The sequence below is a fragment of the Uloborus diversus genome, chromosome 5, assembly GCF_026930045.1.
Source record: "Uloborus diversus isolate 005 chromosome 5, Udiv.v.3.1, whole genome shotgun sequence".
Lineage (NCBI taxonomy): Eukaryota > Metazoa > Arthropoda > Arachnida > Araneae > Uloboridae > Uloborus > Uloborus diversus.
The window spans coordinates 127,554,525-127,570,417 of NC_072735.1; the positions used below are offsets into that span (position 1 = coordinate 127,554,525).

Consider the following 15,893-nt stretch of genomic DNA (forward strand, 5'->3'; position numbering starts at 1 on the left):
TTTAAAAGAAAAAAGAAACCAAAGATTTCTCATGATAACAACTTTTCTTCAGTTGCAAGTGGGGCAGAAAACGAAAAGAAATAGAAGTAGTGTGTATTTTTTCCGTGCTAAACAGATAGACAATATGCAGAAGAAGTAAGATAAAAGCAATTAATACAAAAGAATTTCCAAAGTACTGCATTCGGGATTGAATAAATAGCAAGATATGAAACATGTGAGTCACAAAAACTTATTTCAAATAATATGTTACAAACGTGAATGATTTTTACATTTTTTATACAGGATGTGGCAAGGAGCTGAATCTGACACATTTTGGCACTCCTCTCCCTCTACCATTTGTTAGAAATTTTAAAATTTTAGGTTTGTAGCCACACGTTTCCGAATATTCAAGGTTTTCAAGCACTTAAAAATGAAATTAGGTTTTTCAAGCAAATTCGATTTTTTAAGGAACGAATCATGATTTTTTTGGGGGGTACAGGGTGGCGACAGGAACTGTGAAAAAAAGCTCCCTGACTTTTCCCTGATTAAGTTCACCAAATTTCCCTGACTTACATTACCAATAATAATGGTTTTCTTTCTTTGCTCTACTTGAAATCCATCGTATATTTGTATAAACGCAGTATTTTAAACGTTTTAAGTTACGTAAAGTTGTGGAACTAAAGATATATTTTAAAAAGATGCTACATTTTTAATAAAATGGTTTAAAAAAAACATATCAAGTCAAGTTTTTTGTTGAAAAAAAAACCCCTACAAAACAGTATATTAAATTTTTCTGCATGGAAAGATTATAGAAAATTGAAAAAAAAAAAAAAAAAAAAAAAACTTTACTTCCAGAAACCACTTATCATAAGAATTTTAAGAAACCTATTAAAATTACTCTTAAAAACATATGTGTATTTATGACATAACTAAAAAGTAATTGAAATTATTTTGAACTAAGTTTTCAAACAGTATATTGTTGCAAGAATAACAAGTAATAGTGAAAGAATAGAAGTAATGTAGTTATTCTTATATAACTAATTGACATATTTATGCAAAACAGATGAAACCATTTGACATCAATTCATAGGGAGCTTTTCTTTAATCAAGAACATAGGTTTTAATGAATGAATGCAGCATTTTAACAATAAAAAAATAAAGATATTTACTTAAGTACACAAGTTAACTCTATTTCAAATGATTTCAGTACGTAACAAAAAAAAATAAAAAAATCCTAGATTGGTTTTGTAACAAACAACTTTGAAATGCAAGAAAAAAAAAGCAATTAGTTAATTTTAAAATATATAAAAGAAGAATACAACTTGGTTATAAAATTTAAAGAATCACTTAAGTCTGAAGAAAAAAAAAACCTTTATAATCTGCGGTGACAACAAATAGTATAACGGCAAAACACAAAGTTTTTTTTTATTGAAAGTTCAGTTTTAGCAATTAAATTAAAAATGCGAAGAAGTAATAACTTTTAAGCTTTCATAGTATTAATTCAAAAGCCAAAGATTTCTTCTCGAAATCGTGATTACAGTATGCTAATTACTTCGAGACAATGGAATAAAGGCAAAGGAGCTAAGGCATTAATGAAGGCTTCCTCTTTGCTTGTATGGTTGTTTATTTTACGTAGCATTGAAAGCGTAAAAGGAAATTTCAAGCTATTTAAAATAAACAACCAAACAGACACAGAAGCAATCTCAGGAAGTTCATCCTGTGGATAATAAGTAAGATTCAATACTTTGACTTTGAGGAAAAAAGATGCACAAATATGCGGCAGTGTATAATCGCACCTCATTAATTTTATTTTTTTTGAACAGATAATTGGCGGAAAATGCGTAGGAATTAGAATACTTAATTTTGTAAGGCAAAAAAAAAAAAGTTTTTCCTTCATAAAATCAATTTTCCCTGATGTTTTGTTATTTTTTCAAAATTCCTTGATATTTCCCTGATTAATAAAGTTCCCTGACTTTCCCCTGACCTGTCGCCACCCTGGGGGAGTTAGGGACCCATTTCAAAGCAGGGGCCCTAAGCAATAACTTGTTTATCTGATAGGCAAATTCAGCCCTGTTTGTAATTCACTCTTACCTGCAGATTTTTGCTTGATTTTTTGTAATTTTAGTTTTTACGGTTAAGGGATTTTTATGATTTTACCAATCTTTGTTAGGTTTTTATAGACTTTTATAAAATTTCAGCAAATTTTTCCAAAACTTTTGATGCCTCAATTATTTAGATTTCAATAATGACAAAGACTGACTCACTTAGACTTAGATGATTATAACTTACTTTACGTTTTAAACAGTACTTATAAAGTAAGTAAAACTGTACTCTCCCTCTAAGTAAAAAGAATTATTTAATCAGAATACTCAGATAACTGAAATTTATTCAAGATGTGATGGTATTTATTTTCTCACTTTTCAGAGAGAAGGGAAAAAAAACTATGTTTTTTAGAATTTCTCAAAAGGCCAATTAATCTACTAAGAACATGAATATTATGCACAAATATACTTTAAATGTGGACACAAATCATAACGAGTAGATTGTTCTGTTAGCGCGAATGTGGGGGAAGGGAGTTTTTCCCCCTTTGCTTTAGGTGCTAATTTGTTAAAATAATCGTCAATTATTATAAGTGTTGCAGCTTAATGTTTAGCTCGCTTAGCCTATATTTTTATTCATATACTTTCCCAAATGTTTTTCAGTTCAAAATAGTGAATTTAGACACATTTTCAGCACCCCAGTGACAGCTGTACTATTTGTATTTAATGTTCGTTTTTCCCCCCTTTTCTCCCATCAGAAAAGGACATTCACTTTTCTCTTCATTTTCATTGAACTATTCAAAAAAGAAAAAGTCATGAATTTTTTGTTTTAAGCTTTTGGAAGATGTGTTGTTACTATATAAAGTCCTCCCAAAACTAGGGGGCATTGCCCCCTATGCCCCCCCATAAATCCGCCCATGGAATTGGGTAAAAAAAAATTTTGAGATCTGTATCCGTATCTGCGGATCTTGACACAAATGATCCGTATCCGTATCCGCGGATCTACTTTTGTAACGATCCGGCACATCCCTAAAAAACAATGAGAGGGGGACCATGGCCAACTCTTAGAAAGTTTTAAAAATAGTTAAAAACCTTTTTTAGAGCTAAATATAAAAGAAAATCCTTCATTGTAATTCATGTGAAGTCTAATAAGAATGGAAACAATGCCAGAGGGAGGGCATGGGCATCCCACGAAAATTTCAAAAATATCAAGTGTATACCAAATATTTGGGTTTCTTTAGCATAATGGGCTCGTCTTGTTAGATATGCTTACTTTCCCCATGGGGGAAAGAAAAGGGATGTGTGTTAGTAAGTGTCTGATATAAAGGTATACATTTAATGATTATGCATTAAGTTAAAGTAAGATTTATAACCTGGCTTTATGTAATTATTCTTCATTTCTTTTGGTACAGATGTGATATACCCCCCCCCCCCCCCGTTTGGCGACATCTGATTATTTGTACAAAATTGAAATATTTTTCTCGCCAATGAATCGATAATTTTTTAAGCATGGCATCCCTGGCGAAACTAACCTGTGTTAGGCAAGCCAAAGGCAATCTTAGATCTGTTCAAACTTGTTTACTTGGGTTGTCTACTCGGTTTCAAGCAGGAGAGATGCGTTTTTGTTTTGTGCAATATACCTTACATGAAAGCTTATTTTGTGTTAGTTTAAATTCAGTAGTTGTGTTTTGAAGTAAAAACATTAGGAAATGCCAGTTTATTCAAACTTGAACGTTAATTAAAAGTTAACTCCAACGTGGTGTGTATCTGTAACGTGCCATTGTCATATGACGTTTTGTTTTAGACTGAGTGTGAGAATTTATACCATAAAAAGGTAAGTTCTTTATTTTAGAATTCAAAAAAAAAAAAAAAAAAAACTCTCACTTCGAATTCTTTGTTTTTACAAATCCATGATGGGTTCTCATAGTTTTTAACTCTATTTTTACTGTATGTAAATTAATTTTACAAAAATAGTACGGTTATTTTGTTCTAAAAGTTAATTCTTATCGATGCCACGAATCATTTAGACATATTCTATTAACATGCCTCCTTTAGGTACTGAATTTCTGAAAATAAGTTGACTCCAGCATTTTATAAAAGTATAAAGGTGTTATTTTATGTAAAATATAATAGGTATTTTGAAAGCATGTCCGGATAGCAAATAAATTATTGTATTTTTGTATTGTTTATGTTTAGGATGTTCTGTTGAGACATTTCTACTTTTCATACATCGAAATTTGAGTAACTAAGCGCTTTTTTGGCTGAAATAGTTATTGATTTTTGGGGATGTTTTCCGCTTTAAAAATCGCAATTTGAATCGCTTTGCTCTTTTTTAGCAGAGTATGAGAAAAGTTTTTGTTCGATGAAATGCATGTTGGAAAATAGCTTTTATTTCTATTGGAACTTATTTCATTGGTGAGCTGTTATAGTAATTTGTCAATTTAAGCATTTTAAATACTTTCTTTGTGTACAAAAACTTTCTAGTTTCTGGTATTTTTGAAGCGTATATTCGTGATGTTTTTTGTTGTGGTTTTATGTTGTTTTTACATATGTTGTGTTCTGAAGTGCTTTGATCATGTTTTTTTATCTGATTTTTTCCTGTTGGAGCTAAAAAAGCAACTCTAAGAACAATGTATGACATGTCCTCAAACATCGTTTTCTTGGCGACGCTTTCTTGGCGCCAACAGGAAAAAGTCGCCAAGGGTGGGGTATATCACATCAGTTCCTTTCTTTTTTAAAATGGAATTCTCCAAACCACTCCTCTTCCTGTTATTAATATTACCAAAGATCTTCTACAAACCACGTTTTAAAAAATAACTTGTAAAAGTTTCTAGGGAAAGTATGATCCAAATATGCTTAAATTGCTTGCAGATTTTTTAAAAAGATTTTCTGCAGATTTTTTTTTTATCTGGGAAGCGTTTGATTTTCAATATGTTTCCGGGGGAGAACTCCTCTCTCCCTAAAATCAATAAAAGTCTTCAAGAACTAAGTTTTTTTGGCTTCAATTTTGAAAAATTACTGGTCCTCTAAAAGTTATTCAAGAATCATGGATTTGCAATTTAAAGAGTTCAATTTTGAAAAATTTTTGGAGTGGATCTCAGAATCTTTTCAATCCCTTACCAAAAATAGTCTAGAATGCGTTTATAAGTCTATAAATTAGTGAAACTTCCTTCGATGGGCCTTTGATCTCTCCTCTCCTTATCATCATCAAAAATAGTCCAAAACAGCCTTTTTAGAGCTACAATTTCTGGGGGAGTGCTCCAAACTTCTTTGGCCCTACAATTACCAAAGGTAATTAGAATGCATCTTTTTAAGACTGCAAATTAGAAAAGTTTCTTGGTGTGTGAACCCTCGAATTTCTCCTCCACGTATCATCATGAAAAGATCGTATTAAACTATGTTTTTGGCTTTACAATGGCAAAAAAAAAAAAAAAAACCGTTGGAGAATTCCCGAACCTCCCTTTTAACTTTATTGGAGACAATGTTTGCGTTTTTAAGGTTAAGGTTTAAAGGTTTTAAGGTTTAAGTGTTATGGTTTCGAAAAATGGGCGGGGGGAGTCTTACCCGAGCTCATAACATTTTGAAAGACAGTTAAAATGCATTTTTAAGATTACAAATCATAAAAAATTTCTTAGATGGGTCCTCAAATCTCTCCTCTCTCTAACATCATCAAAGATCGTCTAAAACTACATTCTTAGAGCTACTATTTTGAAAAATAGACATGGGAGCGCCACCGAACCTCTTCTCCCCTAACATTACCAAAGATCGTCTAAAATGTGATTTAAAGACTATAAATTTGGAAATTTTCCAGGTGAGAAACCCCCGAGCCCCCTTTACTTTGGAGTAAATATACTTACGGTTGGTTCATATCGGCTTCCCCTTAGATCAGAAGTAATATACAGTCGCCTCAGAATACAGTACTGATTACAGGAATATCACTTTGAGGCGATGATATATGCACACATTTGTTAAGAAAAAAGGAAAATTATTGGGAGGATACAGCCTTTATGTTAAACTTGCGTTGCCTAGTGAAAATTCCTTAAAAAATGCTCTAGTTAAAGGTGTGATAAATTGATATTGTAAAATTAAAAAATTTTCAAAAGCATTGTATTTTTCCAATGGCCCCCTCCAAAAATTGAGTCTGGATCAGCCCCTGCCAATTCCGCATTGAACCATGTGAATGTCATTCTTTTAAAAAACTCCTTTTCAATTTTTTATCAGGGTTAAAAGAGCGTATGTCCCATCTTTTGCATGCGCCAGAAAAAAGTTCCTCCTCTCTTCTGTAAAATGATCATAATATGACTTATGTCCTTCTCGCTCTGAGGTACAGATTTATTATCAACCCACAGGCTGTAGGTTGGACACCACTGTTCTATCATAAACAGTACTGTAGTTGGGGGGATGACACTGGGAGGAGGCTTCCCCGAAATATATATAATTTTTTTTTACTTTAAAAATCATGCAAATGTAACATCAATGGTTTCAAACGATCTTTTCCTTTGGTAAGTTCCTTTAAACTCCAAGTTTAGTTCCCCCGAACATTTTTTTGCTAACTACAGCACTGATCATAAATGGGATATATAGGGTTCTCCTTCAGATATTTCTCAAGCTCAAGTCCCTAAAATAATTTTAGACTATCTTTGGTTGCATTCAGCAAAGAGGTATCACAATCCACCTCCTGTTTTTTTTTCGGTAGCATATCTCTAGCAGAAATGAAAAGTAACATTAAACCAAAACGGTGGTTTATCCTGTCTTTAACAGGGGGGGAAAAACCATCAAGTCGAAAAAGTAGATGCAAGGGCGGATCCAGAAATTTGTCAAGGGGGGGGGGGGAGAGAGAGAGATTGATTTTTTTTGCATAACTTTTATGATGTATCAAAGCTATACACACATGGGGGGAGGGTGAACCCCTCTCCCTTCCAAAGCATTTTTATTTGAAACAAATAAAATATAGAGGTGTACTAAAGTGAGAAAGGAGATCCCTGAACCTATTCCTTTAATTTTACATCACCAAAGGAATTCCAAAACTGCAATTTTAGAACCTCAATTTCTGAAAATTACCGGGGAACTTTTCCGAAGATCTATCTCTTTATCATCATTGAACGTCATGGAAAATTACATTTGCAAAAATTCAGTTTTGAAAAATTACACAAGGAAAACCCTTGAACCTAATATTTTCCCCCAAGGTTTCCCCGAGATAATCTACAATTGCGTCTTCGGGACTTCAACTTTGAAAATACGAGGCCTTCAAACTCTCTACCTCTTAAAATAACTAAAGATCATCTAAAATTGTCCTTTTTTTTAAACTTCAATTTCTGACGCGAGTTTCGAACTTCCTTCATTCCCTTAACATTATCCAAGATGGGTTACAACTGCTATTTTAAAGACTTTAATTCTGAAGCATTGCCGCTGCAGGGTGCAAAGCCCCTCAAGGGAGGAGGGATCACTTCCAATGTCTCCCTTTTATTTACACTTGTGTGGAGGGTTGAAAAATGAGGCAAAGTAGGTTACTATGATGATAATAATTTATATGGCATAAATCTAACAGGAAAAGGTATAAAATTACAAAGGACAGTATAATCGTTAGAGATAGTATTGTAGGTTTTAATTTGAAATTTTTTAACTTCAATGAATAAACAAATTAAAAAAATAAATAAATAAAAATAAAATAAAACAAACAGCTAAAATGAAGAGCAAAAATATATGCACAGCTTACTGCAAATACTCTTCATGAGTAAATGGTGGTTTATGTTTTTCAATTACATCTCTCCAGTGCTCTTTTGTTTGTGTGGACAAATCATCATCAACCCACTTGGAAAAAACTACAATCAGATCTATCTCTGCAAGCAGAACATGCAAAAAATCTTCTTCCAGTTTTGGTACCATTAGAAGAATATCTTTCAAAAATTAAACATGGGCCTAAAAGAGAATGATTTATTAATTACACTTTTGATACCTATCATTGTTATCAAGTTATTTACTTTTCAGATATCAATTTCAAATGAAAAGTTCATATAACAATGCAAAATTCATTTTATTGTACATCAAAATGATGAGTCTAGTATTTACCAACAGGTCCTACAAGTTCCCGATATAGGGATTAACCCATGGTCCAATCCTATGGGTCCATGCATCTGTACACCATAACTTAAGGGACACAAATAGAGTGCAATTTTCGTTTCCCCCGGTTTTAAATCATTTTTAGCACATCTCACATTTTAGCAATTTTGGTGGGGGATAGCGCACACTATGTATGAGGTGTGAATGTCTGATTGGTAATGTTCACAAAGATGACAGTACTTTTAAAGAATGATAGTGAGAAGTTAACAATAAGTTCGTTAAACACTCGCTTTATTATTTTGATTTTAATAATGAAATGCTTGTGTGACTATGCTTCATTTAAATGCAAGTCGTCTTTGAAACAGAATACAGTGAGCCAATTTGTTGGTAAGAAATGATGCGATAAATTGTGTTTTTATTTCTAATGGTCTTGTAAAGAAACTTAATGTAATTTTGTTATAAAATATGTTTTTTTTATCATAACAAACAATAAGGCAGCCCATTCAAGGTTTTATTTTGCTTGTTGTTAATATTTATAGGATAATAGGGATATTCAATTCTCTGGTTTGGCTCTGATCCCAGTTTGTCCAGATAACCCTGTACACGAATGTTCTTGTGAAAGTGGGGGAGTAGCACCAACTTTTATGAGGTTCAGGGCATCATTTTAACTTTATTGGGTCCTGTTAACCAAGCAATATTAGAGGGATAGTTGTGGGCACAGTATTCAACAATCTGCAACTAAGCTTATTTATTTATCAGTTGCACAACCAGGGGAGAGAGTTTTGGGGTTCCAAAACGGCCCTAACACCCCCCCCCCCCCCCCCCCGGCTTTATCACATAACTGCTTTTAATATAGTAGTTTATATACATGTAAGGGTTCTTCTGAGCACCCCCCCCCCCCCAGAAGGTAATTTCTGGCTGCGGGACTGTTAGTTATCACATAAAAAATTATCAAAAAAATTTTCTTGTTCACCTATTCTCCTAATCCCATCAATAATGTTTCATCAAATACTGTACCAGAAAAATTGAATTGTTTGCTATGGGGATCCATTTATTTTGGTACTCAAACATGTCAGCTTTACACCTCAAAAAGAATGCCTTCTACTTAGGCTGCAGCAGGGCTCATAGCAAGTGGGAAAAATATATAGGAGTTTAAAAGGAAAAATATAGGAGTTTTGTAGAAAAATATATAGGAATTTCGAAAAAGTATAGCATCTAATATGTTTGGAACACTATGAAAAAAGAGAGCGCCAGTATCAATACGATTCTATTTTGCACGAGTCACAGATGTGAGAGCAAATGAATTTTTGTACCACCGTCGCTAAAATGAATCATGTTTGTTTAAGACAATTTTAATTCAATTAAGAAAAATTGTGCGTGCGTGCGTGTTCTTTTTTTTTTAAACATGGAATTCTACATACAATTTCAGAGAACTTAAAGTTTTGGTCAAACAAGAAATCATTAGAAGTATACCTCGCACCCAAAATATCCGTTCTCTGATTATTTTAAGAATTTAATCACAAAACAGTATGGAAAAGCAATTACAAAATTTTGATTTTAACTCACATGCTTCGAAAAATGCCTCTCTTATTGATTGCTAAAACTAGGTAATAATTAATGTAGACATTCTTTTTTCAATGTCATCAATCTACCCGTAGTCCTTGGTATTGGTACCTCGTCATTTCAATGCTAACACTAACGATGAAAAGTCCCGTTGACTCCATGTCTCGAGACAATCGTTACAAAAAGGGTGCAACATTCTGCCTCCCATATGTTTCACTATTTAAAAAAAAAAAACTTATTTTACTTAACAAAATCAAAGAAAAAAGACTGTTCTAATGCATCACATTCATCGGAGAGAGAGGAAAATGGTCAGTCTCATAAGCTTGATTCATTTAAGCGGTATGTTTGATTCAAATATTCTGCAATTTTTTAATGTTAAAACTGGATTTGGTTTCTTTTTTGAGGAATTGATTCATTAAAGTGGCCGATTCAATTACCTGTTGCTCACTCTAATGACATTATCCATATCTTACAGTTAATGTGTGTATCTAGATGTATATACAGATGTATCAAGTTTGAATTTGACCTAATCTGCCAAACGAAAGGGGTGTTAGAAGAGCCCAAGTGGAGCATAGGGTACAGATGTGATATACCCCCCCCCCTTGGCGAGGATAGAATTTTTAGCTCATTTCGAAAATCGCCAACGTTGGCGATAAAACTTTTTCCGGTAGCCCTAGTAACCCTGCAGAATATACCTGGGAAGTACAGATGTGAACTAATTCTTTTCGCACATGTGTCCGTGGAGGTAGGTGCACATATGTTCCGCTCTTAGGGGGATTTTACGAGTGTTAGTTTAAATTCAGTAGTTGTGTTTTGAAGTAAAAACATTAGAAAATGCCAGTTTCTTCAAACTTGAAGGTTAATTAAAAGTTAACTCCAACGTGGTGTGTATCTGTAACGTGCCATTGTCATATGATGTATTGTTTTAGACTGAGTGTGAATATTTATACCATATAAAAAGGTAAGTTCTTTATTTTAGAATTCAAAAAAAAACCTCTCATTTCCAAAATTCTTTGTTTTTACAAATCCTTGAGGGGTTCTTGTAGTATACATAACTGTGATCATACTCCGACTGTAATGTATATTAACAGTCGGAGGGATAACAGACCGAGCGGAGCGAGGTCCTGGCGAGCCAGAGGTCTCATAGTACTTTCGTAATGAGACCGAGGCAGGGCCGGCGAGCCGAGGTCTCATTACGAAAGTACTATGAGACCGAGGGCTCGTATCCCGGAGAAATGATGAAAAAAAAATTAATGCATTAGTTTCGACTTGTAATTAATACAATGATTTATTTCATTGTATTTTAATATGTTTACAAAAATCCCCGGCCCTGTACATTTTTGAAGCATATATTCGTGATGCTTTTTGTTGTGCTTTTATGTTGTTTTTATATATATTGTGTTCTGAAGTGCTTTGATCATGTTTTCTTATCTGATTTTTTCCTGTTGGCGCTAAAAAAGCATCGCTAAGAACGATGTATGACATATGTCGTCATACATCGTTTTCTTGGCGACGCTTTCTTGGCGCCAACAGGAAAAAGTCGCCAAGGGTGGGGTATATCACATCAGTTCCGAGCATAGAACTATCCATTATCCTCTGAAATTTGTAACTGTAACAGAGTAGATGGAAAAAATGAGTCAAAAAAACACATTTCTGAGATGAGGACCGATTTCTGAAATTTTTGGAAAATCTACACACAAAATGTAAAAATATAGGAATGTTTCTCTATGGATACATATTTGAAAAAAGCAGAAGAAATCCTACAAAATGACACTTATTTCATCGAGATAGTTACATTTTTCAGTGAGCTACAAGCTTTGAAACATTTGAAGTACTCAAAGTTGAATTGGTATCAAAATCTGTACACGGCATTTTGAAAAACAATCGTTTGAGCTACAATCGGTCATTTGAACTACATATAAGATTATATGTGACAAAATCAAAAGCTTTCAAAATCTTTACAGCAGCACACTTAAAGTTAACACGTTATACTATTAAACTTACAAAGTTAACTCATTAAAAGAAAAAGAAATAATTGAAAACAAGTTTAAAGTGTCAAGTGAAGCCATCTATATTTTGTATGTTTCATAAAAATAATCAAATAGAAGTGTAAAACATATGCCAACCTTAAAGATGTAAGGGTGCAAAGTGCAGAGGAGAAAGAAGAAAAAAAATAGATTAAAGGTTTCTGCATTTTTGGGTAGCATTTAACATCCAACAAAGAAAATATAGGAGTTAGTGAGAAAATATAGGAGAATATCGGACAAATTGTGAAAATATAGGAGATATAGGAGGACTATGAGCCCTGCTGCAGCTTACATCAAACTAGTCAGAACGAGACAATAATATAAAACAAATTACAACTAATAGCTTTATATCAACAATATATAAAGCCATAAAACTGGAAACTGAATTACAAAAGTTTAAAGAACTAAGTCCGCAGAACGCCGCATAATAGAAGTACAACCCCCTAAATTTATTTTATTGTTTTTGTTTACGGAAAAGGATTTTAAAACGCAATTTTGATAGATCCAAGTTATCTACCCCCCCCCCCTTTCGGTTTTCAAGTCAGGCTCGTTTAAATGTCGCAAAATCCCCAACATTTTGATCAAAAAGTCCTATTGTCTAGTTAGTTCGATTTTTCAAGGCATCTGTTGTATATTTTAAAAATAGGATCAGTAACCCCATTCGGTTTCTTACTCACTATTTAGTATCGTACATACCATGCGGGCAATGTGGATTATTCTTCAGATTTTCAAGAATAACTTCCATTTATTACACAACATAAAACCACACTAAAATTCAGTTGTGAATAATTTAATGAATGTATTCTACTTCAGAATTTCGTGTTAGCACAGCAGCATGTGTAGCCTAGCAGACGAAAAACCGTACTTGAAAATCAAGTTGAGTAACAGCTTACTGAATGCATATTTGATTGATGTTATAAGTATAAAAAGCATAAACCTCAAACGTAATGGATAAACGCAAAATTGCATATTTGAAAACTTCCATTTTTGATATTTGTTATTCGTTGAATTTAAAGTTCCTTTTGAAAGCATGGAAAGCCTTTAACGGTTTTCGAGGTTCTAATTTGGCAACAATTCAAGGCCCCTCTTGTGTTTGGATTTTGATTTTTGAAAGATTTTCAAAATTTGGATTGAGCTAAAGGTTTATATTTTTTACTCTAAAAAGACAAATTGAGTTTTTACTTTCAAGTATTCCTTTGTTTTAAGAAAGCTGAAGTAATCTATCTGAGTTAGCTTTTGTGTAGAATTAATACTCTGACTAGAACGTAATACATATATATTAGGTCAATATCAACATACTTAATTCACACACATTTTGGCAGAGGCAAGGCGCCTAAGTTTGCGCAGTCCTCCCATTATTACTAGAATTATGAGTCTTATTTGCTCAAATACAAATGTACACACATGTATATGTATGCATGTGTTATTTCTCTCTTTCTTTCAATGTTACAAAATGTATTTTAACCTCTTAAACTTATTCCTATGGTGTTTCTTGTTCTAAGAACCCCTTCGCGCTGAAAACCTTCTGAAGTAAATATCAGCAAGACTAAAAAAAAATTTTTTTTTTGATAAAAATTGTATGCTTTTCCGTTAGAAAATGAATGTCTGTAAAACAAGTTTTGTTTTTACAACTTATTCTGAAAAAAGAAAAAACTTTCTGAACATTTTTGCATCTACATATCATTTTTATTTGCTACTTTTTCAGAGCCCTTACAAAATAATCAACTTTATCCATGAGGATATTTATGTATTAATGTATTGTAAACTGAGTTGATGATGAAATTAATTAGATAGAAGTTAAAAATGAAAGTTATGTTTGATTTCACGTCACCTAATTGTGACAGAAATTGTTTGATTGACTGTTTACAGATTGCAGATATATATTAATTGTTGAACGTCTTTTATTTTCGAAAATCTGTCTTTTATTAAAATAGGCTAGACTAGTAACTAGTTTACCAAATTTTTTGGATTCTTATTTTTTTTTTTTTTTGAAAATCTTATGTGTTCATGATATGTTAAAATTTTCTTTAAAGTTTTCAATGTTTTATATGTTGTCTTTTTCATACTATACTTTTTCATCCTTATTTATCTGATATTTTACTCACTTTAAGAAACTAATGTCATGGCCATCACGAAACTTTCTTCTGTATTTTTCTTTTTTTTCTGATCCCTCTCCACGCTTGACGAGGAAGCAATATTCCCAACAAAAACAAAATTACACATGCAAGAACTTGACGACCATCCCACTGTCTGAATTATTGCAAAAGCAAAGCAAAGAGCGAAAATTGAAAGTTATTTTAAAAGCCTTGCTTGAAATTATTACAAATATTTTATTTGTTAACAAACATAAGATGGCAACAGTTAAAAATTTTAAATCGTTGAGATAATATTTCCAATCATTTCCATACAACTAAAATCACCAGAAATAAGCAGACGACAATCTATTACGATTTATCTTTCTTATTGTTGCGTTAATAAAGCTATTTTTATTCGCCAAAAAAAAAAAAAACACCTTGGAGCGATTGGTGTTAAAATTGAACCAAAGCCTGTTTACATATGGATTCACATATATTCCAAATTTCAACCAGAACGTAGCATTACTTCTTGAGATAGGGCACTCACAATGGAAAAAAAGAACGGGCGATTACGCTACCCCCCTTTTTAGCTGTTGACACCAAAATAAAATCAGCTTTTATACCCACTAAGGGCTACTTGCCCATACATTTTTCTTTCATTCCGTTCGTTATTTCTTGAGATACAGCAGTCACAATTGACGACAAAAAACGTTCTATAGCTCAACCCCCGTTTGAGGTATTGACACCAAAATTGAATCAGCACCTGTTCCTGTTAACATATGGAACAAATTTTGTTTGATTCTGCCAGTTACTTCCTGAGGATTAGCAATCACACGTATCTCAAAAAAGGTCCCATTGCTCCACCCCCCTTGGAGGAATTCGCGCCAAAAACCAATGGGCACAAGTTCACATAGGGGCACATATGTGTACCAAATTTCGTTCGATTTCATGAGGTAGTTTTTGCTGTAGAGCGGCCACAAAAAACTGGTCACACACAGACGTGACACACACATAGACAGACATTTTCCAAAAATAGTCGAAATGGACTCAACACACACCTCTAAACGTTCAAATCCGTCAAAATTCGAAAATTTGCACGAATCCAATACTTTCTTCTATATATTAGATATAGAAGAAAGTAAAAATTAAAAATTGTTTGATGTTTGATCCTTTTTACTTTCTTCTATATCTAATATATAGAAGAAAGTATTGGATTGGTGCAAATTTTCGAATTTCGAATTTTGACGGATTTGAATGTTTTGAGGTGTGCTGAGTCCATTTCGACTATTTTTGGAAAATGTCTGTCTGTCTGTGTGTGTGTGTGTATGTGTGTCACGTCTGTGTGTGACCAGTTTTTTGTGGCCGCTCTACAGCAAAACTACCGCATGAAATTGAACGAAATTTGGTACACATATGTGCCCCTATGTGAACTTGTGCCCATTGGTTTTTGGCGCGTATTCCTCCAAGGGGGGTGGAGCAATGGGACATTTTTTGAACGCGTGCTTGCTATTCCTCAGGAAGTAACTGGCGGAATCAAACAAAATTTGGTCCATATGTTGCCCCTAACAGGAGCAGGTTCTGATTCAATTTTGGTGTCAATAGCTCAAACGGGGGTTGAGTTATAGAACGTTTTTTGTCGTCAATTGTGACTGCTGTATCTCAAGAAATAACGAACGGAATCAAACAAAAATTTTCTGACAAGTAGCCCTTAGTGGGTATAAGAGCTGATTTTATTTTGGTGTCAACAGCTAAAAAGGGGGGTAGCGCAATCGCCCGTTCTTTTTTTCCATTGTGAGTGCCCTATCTCAAGAAGTAATGCTACGTTCAGGTTGAAATTTGGAATATACGTGAATCCATACGTAAACAGGCTTTGGTTCAATTTTGACTCCAATCGCTCCAAGAGGTGTTGATTTTTTTTTTTTTTTTTTTTTTTTTTTGCGAATAAAAATAGTTTTATTAATGCAACAATAAGAAAGATAAATCGTAATAGATTGTCGTCTGCGTATTTCTCGTGATTTTAATTGTATGGAAATGATAGGAAATATTATCTCAATGATTTAAAAATTTTAACTGTTGCCATCCTATGCTTATTAATAAATAAAATATTTGTAATTAATTCAAGTAATGCTTTTAAAGTAACTTTCAATTTT

General features: G+C 33.1%; 2 protein-coding genes across 2 annotated transcripts in view; one reads left to right on the plus strand and one right to left on the minus strand.

Annotated features, from left to right (window-relative positions):
- The window catches only part of LOC129222293 (rRNA N6-adenosine-methyltransferase ZCCHC4-like), a 40,365-nt gene extending 27,881 nt beyond the window's left edge, over positions 1–12,484 (minus strand). The window contains 3 exon segments of the mRNA XM_054856779.1: positions 7,735–7,829; positions 7,831–7,937; positions 12,365–12,484. Coding sequence (XP_054712754.1) covers positions 7,735–7,829; positions 7,831–7,937; positions 12,365–12,413 — 251 coding nt within the window. The 5' untranslated portion in view covers positions 12,414–12,484.
- A 283-nt stretch (positions 12,485–12,767) lies between these two features.
- Positions 12,768–15,893, plus strand: part of LOC129222382 (uncharacterized) — a 63,482-nt gene continuing 60,356 nt past the window's right edge. Inside the window, exon 1 of the mRNA XM_054856883.1 lies at positions 12,768–12,809. The gene's annotated coding sequence lies outside the window, so the exon portion shown is untranslated. The remainder of the gene's footprint in view (positions 12,810–15,893) is intronic.